Source organism: Fusarium pseudograminearum, chromosome 2, assembly GCF_000303195.2.
Source record: "Fusarium pseudograminearum CS3096 chromosome 2, whole genome shotgun sequence".
Taxonomy (NCBI): Eukaryota; Fungi; Ascomycota; class Sordariomycetes; order Hypocreales; family Nectriaceae; genus Fusarium; species Fusarium pseudograminearum.
This window is the reverse complement of record NC_031952.1, coordinates 5,865,017-5,883,621: the sequence shown is the minus strand read 5'-3', so window position 1 is coordinate 5,883,621 and position 18,605 is coordinate 5,865,017. Positions and strand designations below refer to the sequence as shown.

General features: G+C 47.9%; 7 protein-coding genes across 7 annotated transcripts, besides 1 other annotated feature; 5 read left to right on the top strand and 2 right to left on the bottom strand.

Annotated features, from left to right (window-relative positions):
• Positions 1-1,193: 1,193 nt before the first annotated feature.
• FPSE_06079 (uncharacterized protein) lies at positions 1,194-2,950 on the top strand (the record flags this gene model as incomplete). Its single annotated transcript, XM_009259197.1, has 4 exons — positions 1,194-1,730; positions 1,779-2,180; positions 2,231-2,539; positions 2,594-2,950. The coding sequence occupies 4 exons, from the start codon at positions 1,194-1,196 to the stop codon at positions 2,948-2,950; spliced, it is 1,605 nt and encodes a 534-aa protein (XP_009257472.1).
• Positions 2,951-3,192: 242 nt separating this feature from the next.
• Positions 3,193-4,644, bottom strand: FPSE_06078 (uncharacterized protein; the record flags this gene model as incomplete). The annotated part of the gene is made up of 3 exons (XM_009259196.1): positions 3,193-3,382; positions 3,435-4,004; positions 4,052-4,644. 3 exons carry the CDS (start codon positions 4,642-4,644, stop codon positions 3,193-3,195), a joined length of 1,353 nt encoding a protein of 450 aa, XP_009257471.1.
• A 993-nt stretch (positions 4,645-5,637) lies between these two features.
• On the top strand, positions 5,638-7,400 carry FPSE_06077 (uncharacterized protein; the record flags this gene model as incomplete). Its single annotated transcript, XM_009259195.1, has 4 exons — positions 5,638-5,750; positions 5,911-6,031; positions 6,078-6,350; positions 6,411-7,400. 4 exons carry the CDS (start codon positions 5,638-5,640, stop codon positions 7,398-7,400), a joined length of 1,497 nt encoding a protein of 498 aa, XP_009257470.1.
• Positions 7,401-7,596: 196 nt separating this feature from the next.
• On the bottom strand, positions 7,597-8,958 carry FPSE_06076 (uncharacterized protein; the record flags this gene model as incomplete). The annotated part of the gene is made up of 1 exon (XM_009259194.1): positions 7,597-8,958. One exon carries the CDS (start codon positions 8,956-8,958, stop codon positions 7,597-7,599), a length of 1,362 nt encoding a protein of 453 aa, XP_009257469.1.
• A 1,547-nt stretch (positions 8,959-10,505) lies between these two features.
• On the top strand, positions 10,506-12,132 carry FPSE_06075 (uncharacterized protein; the record flags this gene model as incomplete). The annotated part of the gene is made up of 7 exons (XM_009259193.1): positions 10,506-10,607; positions 10,659-10,794; positions 10,844-11,025; positions 11,077-11,113; positions 11,168-11,621; positions 11,678-11,745; positions 11,804-12,132. 7 exons carry the CDS (start codon positions 10,506-10,508, stop codon positions 12,130-12,132), a joined length of 1,308 nt encoding a protein of 435 aa, XP_009257468.1.
• A 1,925-nt stretch (positions 12,133-14,057) lies between these two features.
• Positions 14,058-14,077: a microsatellite.
• A 544-nt stretch (positions 14,078-14,621) lies between these two features.
• Positions 14,622-15,956, top strand: FPSE_06074 (uncharacterized protein; the record flags this gene model as incomplete). Its single annotated transcript, XM_009259192.1, has 1 exon — positions 14,622-15,956. The coding sequence occupies one exon, from the start codon at positions 14,622-14,624 to the stop codon at positions 15,954-15,956; it is 1,335 nt and encodes a 444-aa protein (XP_009257467.1).
• A 1,308-nt stretch (positions 15,957-17,264) lies between these two features.
• FPSE_06073 (uncharacterized protein) lies at positions 17,265-18,372 on the top strand (the record flags this gene model as incomplete). Its single annotated transcript, XM_009259191.1, has 2 exons — positions 17,265-17,370; positions 17,426-18,372. The coding sequence occupies 2 exons, from the start codon at positions 17,265-17,267 to the stop codon at positions 18,370-18,372; spliced, it is 1,053 nt and encodes a 350-aa protein (XP_009257466.1).
• Positions 18,373-18,605: the final 233 nt, after the last annotated feature.

The window sequence follows — 18,605 nt, the reverse complement described above, 5'->3', positions numbered from 1 at the left end:
GTAATTGCAATTAGAACGCAAACCACGATCCCATCATGGCAATCATCAGATACCGAGAGTGTTTCTGAAGTTGACGAGTCATTTGTCACACCAACAGACCTTTCTTTCAGACAAAGTTGGGGCTCAGTAGGTGGTTTCCCAACGAAAGATAGGCTATCGTAGTGGTTGATGGTTCAAATATATGTAATGCAATGTGCTTGGGTATTTACCCCCACGTTTGTTCCCCATGGTGTTCTTATATCCCCGGATCAAGACTCTACCGCCTACTATGGGGTTATGCTGGAGTTAATCTCATAAATTGAAGGTGAAGCTGACGTAGATAGGCACCGTGCACCCAATCAATGCCATGTGATTTTCGATCAGCAAAGATTTAGACGTGCCGATATCCGATATCCATGCAACGCTTAAAGTCTGTCTGTTTGACGTGGCTCTTGCGAGCTTTTATCCATTTACTGCTGGAAAAGACTCATAATCTGCAGGGTTAAACGTTTTCCCGGCGGATGCATGCAAAACCTGGAGGGCGAGGTCACAACTTGCTGATCTCCGAACTATCCGGGGTTCGGGCATTAAGCGGGAGTAGCAGGGGTTAGTTACACTAAGTCATGCCCCAATTCGAGGTCTTTTTGGAGAAATACCTACCTAGGCACTACTCCGTACAGGCTTTGGTGGTAAATAGCGGTCACTTGGCAGTGTACGCCAATGTTTGAGGCTCAAATGAGGCTCAAATAATTCGGAGACTTTCCACTGCCGCTTCACGAGCCGCCTCAAAAGCTTGACCAGCACTTTGCCGAATCCTCCAATCACTCAAGTTTATCCACGTTCATCATGAGGCCTTTCCAAGCCTGCACTGTAACTAACAATAACAAGCTGACTGACGAGCATGTCTCTGCCCCCATAGGGAGAAACACACGGGGAAAACGCTCGTCCGGCCCGACTCAGTTGCTCCATAGGATCCATAATACTTCCAGAAAATTCGCATCCAGCGCCCCAGAGAAAGGTGGAAATTCTTGCAGCGTAACGTATGGAGTAGAAAACTTTGTCAGGTTGGGGAAAACGAAATACTCCTTCACTGAAGTTGGGGCCCCGGATCTTGTTCCATCCTTATTTTCTTATATAACCTTGTATCCCGTGTTGTCTTGCGTCTCGTCAGTACTCCTGCTTAGTTGGCTGTACAGACAAACATATTCTTCAAAATGGGCATCCTCACTCTCATCGAAGACAGGCCTACGCCGCCTTCAGTCTACAACTGGAGAGTGTACGTGTTGGCAATCGTTGCTTCCTGTGGCTCCAACATGATTGGGTACACCAGTGCCTTCATCGGAACCACCATCACCCTCGATTCATTCAGAAAGGAGTTTGGAATCGATCAGAAGAACGCAGAGGAGCGGAACCTGATCAGCGAGAACATCGTCTCGCTCTTCATCGCCGGTGCCTTTTTCGGCGCCCTTCTTACATATCTACTCAGCCATTGGATCGGCCGCAAGTGGTGTCTGTCTATCGCATCGGCTACCTTCACCCTTGGAGCTGGTCTTCAGTGTGGTGCCAACTCGAGTACCGGGTTGGGTATCCTATATGCTGGTCGTGTTCTTTCTGGTCTGGGAACCGGTATCGCATCCAATATTATTCCGATTTATCTATCTGAGCTTGCACCTCCTGCGATTCGAGGACGACTTGTCGGCCTTTACGAGCTTGGTTGGCAGATTGGTGGCTTGGTGGGCTTTTGGATCAACGTGAGTCAATAATACCTTTTCTCTCGATGAAACGACTAACATAAATAGTACGGAGTTGAGAAACACATGCCCGAGAGCCATCAGCAATGGATCGTCCCCTTCGCTGTTCAAATCATTCCATCCGGTCTTTTGTTCCTCGGTACACTGTGGCTTCGAGAATCACCTCGCTGGTTGTTCCTCCAGGACCGCAGAACACAAGCTATGAAGAACCTCTGTTGGATTCGGCAATTGACGCCGACTGACATCTACATCACTGAGGAAGTTGCAGCTATCGACCATGCTCATGAGGTTCAGAAACACACTGTCGGTCTTGGGCTGTGGAAACCTTTCCAAGCTCTTGCTCAACGGCCAAACATGATGTACCGACTCTTCCTCGGATGTATGTTGTTCTTTTGGCAGAATGGTTCTGGAATCAATGCCATCAACTATTACTCTCCCACTGTCTTTTCAGTAAGTCTATCTCCTACCTTCTCAAGTTCAGCAATACTAATCTTGTACAGAGCATTGGTGTTCAACATGATACTGTCAACGTAATGACTGGTGTCTTCGGCGTCGTCAAAGCCGTCATGACTTTCGTCTGGCTTCTGTTCCTAGTTGACCAGCTTGGTCGACGCAAGTTGCTTCTTATCGGTGGTATCACAGGCTCGATCTGCATGTGGGTTTTGGGCGCATACATCTACATCGTCGACCCTACCAAGAATCCGCAAGACCATCTGACTGGCAGTGGTATCGCTGCTATCGTGTTCTTCTACCTCTGGACGGCTGTCTACACGCCTACCTGGAATGGTACACCTTGGGTCATCAACTCTGTAAGTTTTGCTTTACAATGTTTGCATCCAACCTGGCAACTAACATTATGCTAGGAATTCTTCGATCCCAGCTTTCGTTCACTTGCTCAGGCTTGCACAACCGCTAGCAACTGGCTCTTCAACTTCCTCGTCTCACGTTTCACTGAGCAGATGTTTGCGGCAATGGGTTACGGCGTGTACATGTTCTTTGCGACACTCTCATTCTTCGCGTTCATCTTTGCCTTCTTCTTGATTCCTGAGACTAGTGGTATTCCTCTGGAGCAAGTCCACCGTCTCTTCAAGATCAAGCCAATCTGGAAGGCGGAGGGAATTCTCAAGGAGCAATTGAAGCAGGAGGAACAGCAGTTCCGGCACGATGTAAAGGGTGATGTAAGCCAGACTGAGAATTTGGAAGATTCAGACAAGGTTTGAGTCATGAGCTCATGTCTTCGGAAATGACTGTTTCAAGCTGTTTTTATAGCCTCACCGTGCGGTTGCTACACCAGCATCGACATTGTTAGTATAGAGAAAAAAGGCAAAAAGCCTACAATGATTTAATGATAACATCGTGTGCATATAATAAGCCACCTTTACCTAGATCACCTCTGGTCCTGCTTCTTTTACACGAAACAATATTACTATTCATCTAGTAGTTGCTCTATTTATGTATCGGTTTAAGCTGCTGCATATGCAGCGCCAAAAGGCTCCAACTTGGTACCCTCGACATCGACATATCCAAACTTGGACTTGTCTTCATTATTAGCCATAGCTTCACCCCACTTCTGCATCGACTCTTCGAACACCTTCTTGTGATCTTCACGGCTTAAGTCGAGAGGTTGCTTATTCTTTCCAACTAATCGAATCCTACAAACATTAGTTTCTGTGTATATAGCAATGGAGGACTAATAAAACTTACTGTGTGCCGGCGGCAACATTTGTGATGCCAAAGTTCTGCTCATCAAGCAAAGTGTCGATAGCCGCATTGGCATCACCCTTGATAAGCTTCGCGGGGAGATCAAATTCGTTCGTGGTAGGACGAGCCAATCCAATACCGTGAACAGTTTTCAGAGCCTCTACCATGGCATGCACAGTCCTCAGGCCACCAGTTACGTAAGCCTTAGTCTTCTTTAGCTCAGGAATAATTGTCTCGGCAAACTCAAGGAAGAAAGCTTCTCGCTTCTTGGAGCTCTCTCGTCGGTGAGCGAAGGCAAGACTCTGATAGGTTCCTCCAGAGAGCTCGACAAAATCGAAGCCATGATTCTCGAGCTGGCGGCAAAGAACCTTGCAGTCGTCTGTGGAGAACCCGCCCTCTTGGAACTCGACGCTGTTGACCTTGATGGATAGACCGAACGACTTGTCGGGGACCCGGGCGCGGATAGCGTCTGCGATCTCGAAGATAATACGAGCGCGGTTCTCAATTGATCCTCCATACTTGTCCGTTCGCTTGTTGGTGGTAGGAGAAAGAAATTGTGCTAGGAGATAGCCACTACAATAATGTCAGTGGCGAGATACTTCTGGAGGCTGGTAACTTACTGTGCGCCATGTAATTGCATGCCGTTGTAGCCTGCCTTGTAAAGAAACTCGGCAGCATGGGCAAACCCTTCAATGACATTCTTGAAATCCTGCTCATCCATGGGCTTGGGCTTGGCAAAGTGCATTCCCATCACCTCACCCTCAAGTTGTACGTCACTTGCAGAGATGGGATTCTTCTGAATGTCTTCCGCCACTTGACGTCCAGGATGACTGACCTGTGCAATGATCAAGCTTCCATGCTTCTTGCTAACAGTCGCCATCTCCTTGAAACCCTCAAATCGCTCACCAGACATGGGGGCATCGCGAGGGACGATAGGGTTTCCGGCAGCCTCGAGATGGTCATATTCGACCATGACATTTCCGGTCAGGATAACACCGTAGTCCCCTTCACCCCATCGTCGGTAAACGTTGATAAGTTCTGGTGTGGGAATGCCTCGCTTTTCGAGAATCTTGGGATCCCATGTCGAAAGGCGTTCAGTCATGGCAGCCTTCATGAGCCGGTTTTTAGCGGTCTCGCCGCTAAACTCAAATTTGAGCGGCTGGGCCAATGGGCTCGCATCTGTCTGTTCGGCCTGAAATCTTCGTGGTGCCATTGTGAGACTATGTGGTATGAAATCGTAGTATATATCTTGGTAACTTCACGACTCAAAATTCAAGGACGTTTTGCACTCTTATAAAGCCTCGTGATAATTAGAAATCGACCATCTGTGATGTCATGACTCGAGCTGTTCGCTATGTCGTAACCGGTCAAAACGCGTCATGTCCCACTTTGCGAACACAGTTCTAGTATAGCCTGCGGCGACAATGCCTGAAGCAGAACAGAACTGCCGAGATATCATGGCGACATAACGTTAGAGGCATCTCATCGAACAGCACTAGAAACTTTAGAGGATCACGCTGCATTGGCTAGAAGAGATCCGGATGAGCGGAGGTTCCCTACGCAATTATGACAGCCAGGAGACAAAAAGTGCTTGGTCGTTGGGTGAATTACTCAGCATGAATAATTCCGGACTGCTCAAGTCTATGACGCTGAAGTTTAGCGCTTGCCTAACTAGGCTCCTCGCAATCTCAATAACCCAAAGCCATAAGGATATCTTGGTTTATCTTTTGGTGTGCACACGATTCTCCGGCAAGATTCAGAAACTATTCCGTGTCTCTAATAGAGTCTTCAGTAATATTAATTACATATACCTAGCCTGGTGGGTAGTAGAAAATGTTAACCTTTCAAGTCTTTGTATATAAGAATAAAAAGCCTAAAGAAATTAGTCTAAGTAGCATAAGCTGACCTAATAATTTTATCTCTTATGCTTCCAGCGACCAATTTTTCTGAAACCTTGAGACTGGCGAACAGGAAGGTGTGGATGGCTTTTACCGTCTCTAAAATATGCTACTGTGCCAGTTACCCGGCTACTGTTGGATAGTCCCATGATGTGTGGCAGGCAGTTGCCAGAGGAAAATAGAACAAACTTGATGTGCCGATTTAAAGCTGATTTTAATGTGATTTAGTTTCTAGCCTCAAGCCATGCCACCGCATTTGAACCTGCAAATGATCAAGTCCTTGCTTCTACTAGATTTCCAGTCGCACTATGTATCTCCACTCACACGCCAACAAGTGGGGATTGCACAGTTTTGTGGTAGCGAACCAGTCAAACTCAGTGCTACCAATATCTGACAATTATCTTCTTGAAGCTCCAACCCTGTAAGAACCACTGGTCACTGTCATCAAGCATTTCACTCAGGCAGAATGGTCCTACATCCTTCCGATGTCGCGAAGCACAATAGCGCAAGATCTTGTTGGCTCATCATCCATGTAAAATCGCTCATAGATTTCATCAAGGGCTTGACTGACGGCAGGATAGGACAAGGTTTATGATCTCACAGAGTTCCTTCCACGTATGCCATATCCCTGGCAAGATTGTCTCATTTCTAATCTTCGAACCAGATCATCCCGGAGGTAGGAAAGTCATATTGAAGAATGCAGTAGGTTTCTTAACACAGAGGAAATATTCATGCTCACACACTGTAGGGCAAAGATTCCACAGGAGACTTCGATCTGATTCACTCAATTGACATCTTGGACAAATGGCTTGAACCATCAAAACACCTCGGTGATGTCGATACAAGCGTGGTCGCAAACGAAGACCCAGCACCAAAAGCCAGACAAGGAAGCCAGACAAGTCTATATCGAAAGCCCAAGCTATCCCAATGCATCAACATATCAGATTTTGAGCATGTAGCTCAAAATGTAATGAAGACAACGTCTTGGAACTACTATTCTACTGGATCAGACGACGAATTTGTACGTGTCAGAGCTTCCACATGAGAGACCAGGTGTCACTGAACTAACCCATTGCTCTAGACTCTCCGAGAGAACAGACAATCTTTCCAACAGATACGCTTCCGACCAAAAGTTATGGTCAACGTGGAACATGTGGATATTTCGACAAACTTCCTTGGCTCACGCACTTCCGCTCCGATTTATATCTCAGCCACGGCACATGCGAAAATCGCCGACCCAGAAGGCGAGGTAACTCTGGCGAGGGCGGGCAACAAGCATGATGTCATTCAAATGATACCATTGTACTCTTCCTTCCCACTTGAAGATATCACCAAAGTGAGAGAGCCAAATCGTACCCAGTGGTTTCAGGTGTACGTCAAGAAAGATCGAAACGTGACAAAAAGAGCTATCGAAAACGCTGAGAAACATGGCTGCAAGGCACTTTGTATCACTGTCGATAATCCCCATCTAGGAAGCCGCGAAAGGGTCCTCCGACTACAGCAGAGCGAGGTCGATGAGGACGGTGACGACGATGAGTTTGAAGATTTGCCAGCCACAGAACTTGACCCTTCACTGATCATGAACTCGACTCTCAGTTGGGACGATATTTCGTGGTTTCGAAGTATCACCAAAATGGCTATTGTACTCAAGGGAGTGCAGAGGGTAGAAGATGTTGTCAAAGCGGCCGAATGCGGCATCGAAGCTGTAATATTCTCTAACCATGGTGGTCGGCAGTTGGACTATTCTGAACCCCCGATAGAGGTCCTCGCCGAGGTTATGCCTACCCTACGAGAGCTAGGGCTGCATGATAAAATCGAGGTCTATCTAGATGGAGGAATTCGCAGAGGTTCCGATATTCTGAAAGCCTTGTGTCTGGGCGCTCGAGGAGTTGGCATTGGCCGTCCTTTCCTCTACGCTATGGCAGGATATGGACAAAGAGGTGTTGAGAAAGCAATCCGGATTTATAAAGACGAACTAGAGCGTAACATGCGCCTGGTTGGATGTACCTCTCTTGATCAGCTTCATCCAGGGCTAGTCAAGATGCTTGGGCAAGTTCGACAAAAGCTATAGTTCATAGATGGGTTTTAATGATGCTTATTTAGACTTCAGATAACATTCACGTATGTGGAATTGAGGAACTCAGTGGGTAGCTATGTAAAGGCCCTGGGGCTATTGATTATAATATGCACATTATGAAGTATTATACAAAGGCGAAGTCGCTCACGCCAAACCACAAGACACTACAGCTATCAAAAAATAAATTGATTTACCAGCCCATGCCAGCCTTCTTGAAACCAGGGTACATCTTCTTGTTGTACTCGAGCCAGTTGGTTCCGTTGACGCTGAGATCATCGTAGACAGGGCAATCCATAGCGCCCATGATGGGCTCAAGAGCAGCGAAAAGGATATCAGTGACAGAAGACAGAGTAGCGAAGAGAGAGGACAGGGCATTGGGAGCAACGGTCTTGACAGCGTTGAGAGCGAAGCAGACGAGGTGGTTGCCCTCGAGAAGGTTCTTGCCGTTGAGGAGGCCGCCACCAATGTCGTTGATGTTGATGCCGGTAAAGGTGTTGACACCGTTGGTGTTGCCGCCAATGCTCAGAACTTCAGGGTGGCTGTGGGTGACAATGTCGACGGCGAGGGCAGCGACACCAAAGTCGGTGTAACGGCGGCGGTACCAGTTCTCGGGAATGCGCTCATGGCCGACAACGTAGGTCATGTTGTCCTCAGGTCCGTAAACAGAGAAGAAAGCCTTGAGACCCTCCTTGTTAAGACGGCCTTCAGCAGGGTATTCGGCGGAATAGTTGGCAGCAAGACGAGCAGTGAAGGAGTAAGGGCTGGCGCGCACCATCCAGCCACTAGCAGGGCCGAACCAGGCAAAGGGGTTGAAGCCAATGGTCTGGTACCAGCGGTTCTTGTTGTGCTCGTACAGGACCTCGACGCTGTAGTTGGGGTCTTCGGCATCCTTTTGGAGGTTGTACAAGTCCATGAAGTAAGTCATATTCATTTCGTTGTTGTTGCCGATGGGGTCGTAGAGATCACCTCGAGTAGGGCTGCCATCGACCTCAAAGAGAGGGTGAGTGCCATCCAAGCCACGGGGGGTACCGAGAAGGCCAAAGAGGTTGTTGCTCATGTGCTTGGAGTAGCCACCCTGTGAGACGGCAAAAAGGTTTCCGCCGATAACGACACCAAGAGTGGTCAGGACGGTGGCCAAGTCGGGAGCCATACCCCAGACCTCGCCAACAGCGTTGATATACTGGGTGAAAGTGGCAACACCGTTACGAGGAAGGTAATTGTGGTTGGCGAGGGTGTTCAGTCCAGGGCAAAGTCCTCGAATTTCACCAGCGTCCCAGTCAGGGGCCTTGAACTCGTGGTCTCCATGGACGTCAATGAGTTGCTTCTTGGGATCGAAGTCAATGACACGCTTTCCCAAAGCGGGAGGAGACATAGAGGCATATTTGCGGATGATCTCAGGGTCAATACCGAAATGGGGGTCCTCCTTTCCAGAGCGCTGGTTGAGCTTGAACGCGTTGAGAGGGATAGGGGTGTCGGCGTTAACAGTGGGAAGCGCAGAGACTTGGTTGGACAGCAGCGCCGAGGCCACTGTCGCAAGAGTGAAGGCCTTCATATTGACAACTTGAAATATGACGACGAAGATTAAAACGAGCGAATAATGTCAGAATGAATGAGTGTATGAGTCAGTATTAAGGAATGAATGCGAATGAGAGGCTGCTCATTTGTCAGTGAACTGAAAGACAGACTTCTGTTCTGTTTAAATAGTAGAGAGTGAAAGGGGAATGATGATCATCGCAATATCGCTGAAGCCGAGAATCCGAACAACTAAGGGGGGTTGCGTCCCATCATGGGCTGGCACTCCCGGAGTTCTGGGACACGAGAATCTCCTGAGTCGATCAGCCAATAGAGCGAGATGAGTTGGAATGCAGACGGCTGTGGCTGGCCGCTGGCGTACTCAAGGAGCATGGGCCGTCACAGGAATCAAGCCTTGCATAGTCACTCAAGCCAAGGAAGCATTAACGGTTCAAAGTTGAGATCGACATAGACCTAGGAAGCGGCTGGCGGTTCCGGGGCTACCTTGGAACACGGAACATTCTGCCACAAGACCGTTGGAACCTCACTAGTATTCCTTGGTGTTGATAGCCTTGTAGAAACAGAGTTTTTCTCTCCCTAGACAGCAAATGATCGTCGCCAATCTCTCAACACTGACAGACGCATGGGTAAACCTGGGAGTCATTCGTCTCCTTTCGAGGCTGGTCACCCATGTTTTCGCAATCAGTCAACAGGGCTATTATTACGAGACGAATGACAGCCTGTGAGCGTTCACCTGAAATGGAATTAGGAAATAATCCCGGATACAGACCAATCCCGGGGGCATTGTCTACGCTGTACGAGCCTTCATCAATTTGACTCCACCCCGAGTGCTGGCTTTCGTGATAGCACAAGCGGGGAAACAACGTTGGAACCTTGGGCGGCCGGCAGTTCATCAGGAACGTGGATCCTGTCATCTCAAGTTCAAGGAATGCTAGAGTGTCCCCAGTCACTAGCAGGGATTCGTTTGTCAACCCGTTCGCTCGAACGTTGCATCCAGCGGGGGTAAGGGGCAGGGATTTGTGACCTAGCAGACATCCACCAGTCTCCCTGTGACAAAAGCCAAGGTCCAGGGATGAGCCGCAGCTAAGAGATACTGATCGTCGCCTGTTGGTTCCAAAATGCTACGATGTCCTCATAGCTAGGACATTAGACTGCTCGCCCCGTCGTTTCGAACACTTGTTAGTTGGTTTCTTATACGCTCTAGTGGCAAGGATAGACATTTGTCACTAAGCCGCGCCCGTTCCCTCGCTGGTGACGGATGGTATCCGTAGCAAGTCACCGTTGAGCTTGTTTCGTTCATAGATTAATGCTTTGCTATAATGCAACATACAACGGCGGCAAAGGGGAGGTAAAAGAATTTACGATCCACCTTGACCTCGGTGCCAACAACCGGGACATTGGTACCTGATCGGTAGTTCACAGATTCAGGGGGGTATAATGTAGAATGTTAAGTTGAGCTATGGTCTATAAAGACATGCGAATATTTCATTTGGTCTTCTCCTCTGCGAAAACTCAGCTGGCCCTGATCCATCGACGTTGATTTTTTCAGCTCATCTCACATCAGTCATGCGTTTGTTTTCGTTTTCCATTCTGGTCACAGCCTTGGCTGCTACCTTTGTCAATGCAGCCAGCTTTGCCGATCTAGCATCTCAGATACCCGCCTGCGATGTCAGTTACCGTATCCATCTACCATGCACCTTGAGCTAACATGTTTGGCAGCTGAAATGTGTCCAACAAGCCATACCACAATCACCATGTGCAATGACAGACACAAAATGTTTGTGCACAGATAAGACCTTTGCTGGCTTGACACAAGCTTGTGTTGTGGCGAACTGTACTGTTAAAGAACAATTGAGTAAGTTCATGGTTTTGTCCGTTGCACAGGCTTGTACTAACGACTCCAGCTCTGATGAGAGTTCAGAGCCTGGCTTGCGGTGTTCCCGTCAAGAGCCAACAGATGAAGTTCAGGGTCAACGCCATTATTGCGTGTATCCTGGCTGAGATCGCAGTCATTCTCAGAATTTACTCTAAAGTTAAAATTCTCGGCAAATTGACTGTTGACGACTACTTGATCATGGTAGCAGCTGTAAGTTGAACAGAAGAGGGTGCTTGAGTTCTCCACTAATCGATGGCGTAGTGTGCTACTGTACCATACATATGGCTTGCTTGCAGACGTAAGTCTCTGATCTGACTGTGTAATGGTTTAAACATCAACTAACAATGATTAGTCGCGGATCTAGGGTTTGGCTTGAACATTTGGGACATCACCCCATTTGATCGCTTATACGAACTATTAAAGCTTTTCTGGATCGATCAGATCATGTACAGTATTCATTTGTACAGCACAAAGCTCTCCATCCTCTTCTTCCTCCGTGGTATCTTCACCACGTCAGAGTTCAAGAAGTTGACATTGTATATCGGCGTCTTTGTCGCCCTTTGCGGTATGGCAACGATGATCACTACAGGACTTCAGTGCTTGCCATCCACGTACAACTACACAAGCTGGGATGGCGAGCACAAGGGACATTGTAACGATCTGAACGTGCAGACTTATATCTTTGGTGGTATCAACATGGCCTGTGATCTCATCATCCTGGTTCTGCCATTGCCTCATTTAATGAAGCTGCAAGTCAAGCACCGTCAAAAGGCTCAGCTTTTTGTCATGTTCAGTCTTGGTATTGTGTAAGTTTTGCATGTCTCGACGTGTCGTGTCGAATTGAGCTAACCTAATTTGACAGCGTTACCGTGTTCAGTATCATTCGTCTACCATTCCTTGTCTCTCTTGGCAAAACCGCTAATCCGACGTGTAAGTGATCATGTTTTTGACAACCACTTTGCAATTGCGATACTGACTATTTTTGCAGGGGAATACGTTGATGTCACGATTTGGTCCATTTGGGAAACCGAACTCGGCATGGTTTGCGCAAGTCTCCCGGCTATCCGGCATCTTTGCAAGCATTTCTGGCCCAACGCCATGTCTACAATTGCATCAAAGATGAGCTTTACAGGCTCCAACAAGGACTCCAATTTTGATAAGAGCGCGGGCAGCTGGACAGGTAGCCGCGGCACACGCTCAAAGACAGATAAAGATAACAAGTCATACTACGAGTTGGATGAGCGGAGTCTGATCGGCAAGGGCCCTGAAGCTGGTGCAGATGGCAACACCACCAACGTCCATTCGTCAGCGGTATAGGTTATGGGTTCTGGGGCACTGGGTGGCAGTTTTGTTTTCTTTCGGATATGGTGTATTATTAAGGCATAAAGATGGTAGCCGCTCACTGCGGGTTCAAAATACAAAAGTAATAGGTATAGTGTTTTGCTGTCATTAGATTCAGAATTGTGCGCCATATGATTGCCGAGCAAACTAATCATTACTGAGACTACAGAATACTTCTGCAGAATTCAGGTGATGGACTACAGGGTGATCTGACTCTCTGTTCCCTTCATTCTCCCCCTGCGATGTAATCTTTGAGCTACATCATCAGTACGGGGTGGCGAGTCAGACGTGCATTCCCGCTAATTGTCCAACCATGCATTCCCTGTCACTGATTGACCAGCGGTAAAGCCTCTTGCAGAGTCCTCTTCCACGAAAGAGTACGTACGAGGCTCTGTGGGCCAAGCTTTCTTCACTATCACTCGTATGTAAATTGATTACCTTGAACCATGATCCCTGCCAATAAACAATTGCCCCTGTCAATAAACAATCCGTTCATTTTCGCGTCGTGTCAAGGCCGACGTTATCCACTGAGATCAGCGTGCTGGGTCCTGCAAACGGCTACTAGCCCTTGTGCCACTGAGCGGGCCGTTGCAACAACACGAACCCTATCTCAACCTTGTATGCCATACAGGGATCATGTTGGTTTCTACGCTGAGACTGGTTAGCCTGATCCTTCGACAGCCCCAAGAAGGCACTACGAAACTCAAAGTCAGACCACTTGTTCGAGTTAAGAATACAAGGCTGAAGAATTGGTTTAGGGGTCTCGAATAAATTGTAAAACCAGACCTTTGGGTTTCTCGGGAATCTGAGTGACGTACGCAATCAAGATTGCTTCTTTTATGTTTATCTGCACCATATGTGAATTTGTTTATTTAATATGTGCATTCTACTTCCAAGTTACTCTGTACATTCTTTTCTCTTCCCCCCGGTACGGAATGTAACCCCTTCACTCGCCTAATCTTCATGGCAAGGAATGCTACCTCTTCACTTCCGCCGGCCAACATGTTAGGGTAGTATCGACATTTACTTATTTCCCATTGACGGTGGGCAATGTAACTCTAACTCCTTTCACTCTAATCTAAGAATGTATGTGATTGTCGCTATGCTGCACGCTACTATGTACGCTATGATACTGTACTGTCGTCAGAGTCATTGTCAGCACTGAGACGAATTATTCACAGACCTATCGGGCTACAAATGAGATATTTTCCTTATACTCCAAGTGTCTGTTCTTTGTCATCCGGGACCACTGACTGTAGAAACGTAATCTGGAGACCGATCGGCACTGTCAACCAACGTCTGCTCCATAACTCTCCTTGCAAAAACGAATCCTCTGGCAGGAATCTCCACTCAGCAATTGCAGGGAGGTTTCTAACATCCGGCAGGTGAGTTGACCCTTGAACAGCCAGGGCATGTTTCACGAGATCTATCAAGCATTCAACCCTGACTCGGAACCTAATCTCAATGTGAATGCCCCGTATCTATAGAGACCGGGCAAGTGCGTCGTCTAAAAAATGGTACTGATGTAACAGTTGATGAAAATATCAGGTCAGACTTGGTGGGTATATAGTCTGAGAAAGCACTGGTAATTTCGTCTCGTCCTTTTCCAGTCCCAGTTTTTATGGCCTACCGGGCAAGCTCCGATGGAATCCTGCGCTTGTATTTACTTTGTACGGGCACTCCGCGGCTTTGAAATATCGACGATCCAAATATGTTTAAGGAGGCTCTCGAATGTTTTAGTCGTATGGTTGCAGCAAGGATTTAAGGCTCTCTGTGGCGAGGGGTTCCTGCCCAAAGCTTCTATCAAATTTGCATACAACAATTACCATTCTCTGTAGAGACAGCGTACTCTATACTGCAACCAATAGTAAGACATTAAATTATCTGAGTCAGTGCTACAGATCACATCACATCACATCACCGGGCAGTCTTGGGGCAGGTGAAAGACAGTGAACAGATAAGACCTGCCTGTGATGCATGCTATATCACCTCTGCTTCTTCACTGCAGGTAAAAGATCACGTAGATATTCTGCCAAGACACTTAATCCCAATACGAACAACAAATGAACATTGCAAGGGTGCTGGGCTCTGGATATGCCCGAGATACCGTTATCAGGAATTTTCTGTTCACAACTGTGGGTAGATCTGCATTAACGGCTGAGCTCTACGGGCTGATATGTGTTGCATCACCCCCATGCTCGTCAAACCACTGACACCACTGACAGCTCAGGAGAAGTATTCAGTAATAGAATCTGCTGAGAAAAGTGGACTGACAGCTGTTCCGTACCACCGGTATTCTTGAATAATCGTCCGATGCACCGAGGAGCTGTTGGTATATGACATTGAGAACGCTTCTTGTTGTCTCTCCTCGGCAGTGCTCTATTCCCCAACGAGAACCGCTCCTTTGACCGCTGCTGCTTTTATAAAACATACTTTCATTCAAATCTGACCCCATTTTAATCGCCATGGTTTCTGCCGAGAAGCAGTCCTCCAGACGGCCTGCGTGCCTGTCGCTCACCCGCTTTATGCGGTTTATTTCCTCCGAATATCGCATTCTTTTTACCGCCGTTTTCCTTTCCAACCTTGCTGGCGTCGTCATATTCTTTTGGCTATGGTGGCTCAATGGTAACCCTAACCCTACGACCTGTGGTCTGGCAACCTCGATCAACCTTGTTGTTTCTATCGCCATTCGAGAAGAGCACATCGTCAACGGCCTCTATCGAATTTTCACTTCTATCCCCACAACCTGGCCGCTATGGATGAGAGAGCGAGCGGGTAAGATCTACCACCTCGGCGGCCTGCACAGCGGTTGCGGTGTGGCGGCAGTATTCTGGTTCATTCTATATTCAATCCAGAAGACCAGAGACGTTCACATCGCCAAACACCGTGATGGCGTCATGTGGGCGCATATCGTCGTGGTGTACATGCTGGATTGCTTGCTCGTAGCGATACTGGCCATGTCCTACCCAACTATTCGCGCCAAGATGCACAATGCCTTTGAGGCTGTTCATCGATTTGCGGGTTGGTCTACTCTTGCCCTCTTATGGTGCATGACAATTCTGGAAGCAAAACTCAATACTGCCCCTGGCCACTCCCTTGCCGCTTCGGTATTTGGCAGCGCCAATATCTGGCTCGTCTTCATTGCGACTTGCTGCGTTGTTTCTACATGGCTCAACTGCCGAAAGGTAGAGGTCCAGTCAGAACGACTCTCATCACACGCTCTTCGGATGTACTTCGACTACACCAACCCTCAACCTGGCACAACTATTCGACTATCGTCGCGGCCTTTGATGGAGTGGCACGCATTCGCGACCGTTAACAACCCGAAGGAACACGGGTTTTCGCTTGTCATTTCCAACGCTGGCGATTGGACCAAAAAGCTTATCAATGACCCTCCCCGACATGTCTATGTCCGTCGTACACCAACATGCGGTGTCTTGCGCATTGCACCCATGTTCAAGAGCATCGTCCTGGTAGCTACAGGCTCGGGTATTGCACCTTGTCTTCCGGTCATCCTAGCGAAGCAGACCCGGGTAACTCTATTCTGGTCAACTAGGGACCCATTCAAAACCTACGGACCAAATATCGCTTCTATCATTGAGGAGATGGGTGATGACGCGCACATCCACAACACTTCAACAATGGGAAGACCGAATACTCTCCCTACAGTCCTTGATCTATACAAAAAGACGGAGAGTGAGGCTGTAATTGTAATCTCCAATCCGAAGCTCACAATAGATCTTGTCTTGGACCTGCAGGCTTTGGGTGTGCCGGCATTTGGACCAATTTGGGATTCTTAGATAATTTGCAGAATGTGTTACTACTATATACCATTGGCGTTGGATACCTAGATAGAATAATTTTGAGCCTATCCTTTTGACTTTCATGTATTTTTAAGCTGTGCTTGCTCACCTTCACTCTGCTGATCTTTGAAATTTACAACATATGAGAGAAAATTTATTTTGACGACATGATCGTAAAGGTAAGTTATGCTTACAGGGTCTACAGAAATTAGAAGAAAAAGAACATTAAGATCATGCATCGAAGCATCCCCAATTATGCTCCCGACACGGTGGCTCTCCACGCATGAGATGTGATGTTGTAGTGCATTCTCATAAATTACACGTTTTAGGGTACGAAACGAAACACTTGACTGCCGAGGGCAAGAGAGACAAAATATTAGGTCAGCTTATGTCACTTAGACTAGGCTTCTTCGGCTGTTTATTTTCGTCTCGTACCCTGAGCCTTGGAAGGCCAATGTTCCTGGTACCCGCCAAGCACGGCAGTTTAGACATACCTCGCTCAGAGTAGCACTCTGACCAAGTCTTTGACCATGACAAGCTTTTCAAGGTGCCACTTAATCGTCAGCCTATGACTCAAGAAGCGAAAGTTTTCCAATCATGAATGAATAGCGCAGCCTGTGCCGATGCTCATTATTCGTGCCTACTACTCTGTACTTGGGAGAACATCGGGACTTTCACATAATAATACTACGTAGAAGGCCCAATTTCCCGGGAGGAACACATCCGTAAACGGTTCCATGGGTTGTCATTCGTCATGGAAAATTCTGTCGAAGCCTTGAACATTTCCCTCGTGTTTCCCAAGCCCATAATTACAAGATAACAGCTCTCACCGCTCAGTATCTCGTTCCATGTCCAATTGCCTGGTTCATTTTTCATCCGTTAGATTTCCACTATGCCGATCCTCCTTATGGTTCGAACCTTGACCCGGCACGCCGGACCCTAGTTTCCACAGGCTCCATTGAACCAGGAGCCGGGAACCGTTACATTTACAAGTGGCCCTCACCACTAACCCTTGACTAGCTCAACGGTTTATCAAAGACTCCCAGAACTCACTGGGACGATCGTTATTAGTTCGGAACCTGAAACCCCATAGCCTCGGTCATGTTGAGTTTTTCCAGGCTTGTACGCGTTCCTTACAGAATCTAAGGGGGTTTACGAGCACTGACTATGACGGTATCGGGTTCGAGTGGAATGAATAAGTAGTGGCATCTTGTCACCAAAAAATGGTTTGAAAATCTATCCTGGTTCTTAACTGAGCTTCTCTATCTATTATTGCATATCCTTTTTTCGTTAATCGTCTTTACAATGTCTAGCAAGTCTGTCACCGTTACCAAGCGCCATAATGCGCCCTTTTCATTGCGACAGAGTTCAATGCAATGTACGGAACGCAAGGAAGCGACCCAACATTCAGGTAAACACCCCTGGACCAACAACATCCACTCCCACATGTGACTGACACAAGGTAGCATGCAATGCACAAGAGGACAAGTCGAGCTTCATGCAGAGACTCGCTTACCACTGCGAAACAATATGGATGTTCACAAAGAGTGATATGCCCACCTCCACGGGCATCAATACCACGTTTGCCATCGCAGGGATTCTCGCCGGCCCCGGTGCCATCTGCAATGCAGACATTCACTGGGCTGATATGGGCAAAGGCATCCTTGTGGCCCTCTACTTCACGTGGCATTTGACGCTATGTTTCAATCTCGGAAACCAGCGTCAACCTCAATCTGTCATTGAAGATGGCGCAAACAAGCCCTGGCGACCTATCCCAGCTGGCCGTATCTCACCTGAGCTGACCCACCGATGGCAACTGGTAGCTATTGCTTCACTGCTAGCGCTATGCTTTACCGTCATGGGTGGGTGGCAAGAGACGTGCTTCTACCTCTTCTGCACCTGGCTCTACAACGAGCGTGCCTGGGGTGACAAGAGCTGGTGGCAGCGTGCTCTTATGAACGCCTGCGGTATCAACACCAACCGTGTGGCAACCCTTCGTATCGCAGTGATGGCCATTCAATCCAACCCGGATGTCAAGTTCGAGTTCACAAACAAGGGTCTGGGCTGGTTCCTGATTTGTGCTGCCTTGGTCTTCACCACCATTCAGGTCCAGGACTTGCGCGATCAGGAGGGTGACAAGCTGATCGACCGTCAAACTTTCCCTCTAATTCTTGGCGACGCACCGACACGCTGGATCACAGCTGCGGGAGTATGCATTTGGTCTGTAATCTGCCCTTTCTACTGGGGTCTTGGAGCTATTGGCTGCATGCTACCCATGGTCACCGGGGCTCTGGTAGCGGCGCACATGCTCATTCGCCGCGATCGTAAGAGTGACCAGACAAGCTTCCGACTGGTGGCTGTTTGGTGGGTGGCTCTTTACTTCCTCCCAATGATGAGTACACGGGGGCTTTAGATGAGAGATGGTCTAGGTCATGGTCTATTCGTGACCATAGGAAGACTAGTAGAGGCCAACAAGGGTCGGTGCCAGGTAGTCCAGGAACCGAAACCAACGGGTTCGTGTTATTTAAAGCGCATATAGCTGGATGAGAGTAAAATTGCATGTATGGGTTTCCATAGGGTACATAGGGAGCTTTTTTAGAATGTCAGAAGATTAGGATAGGAAAACAATAGTGAACATATTTCGGC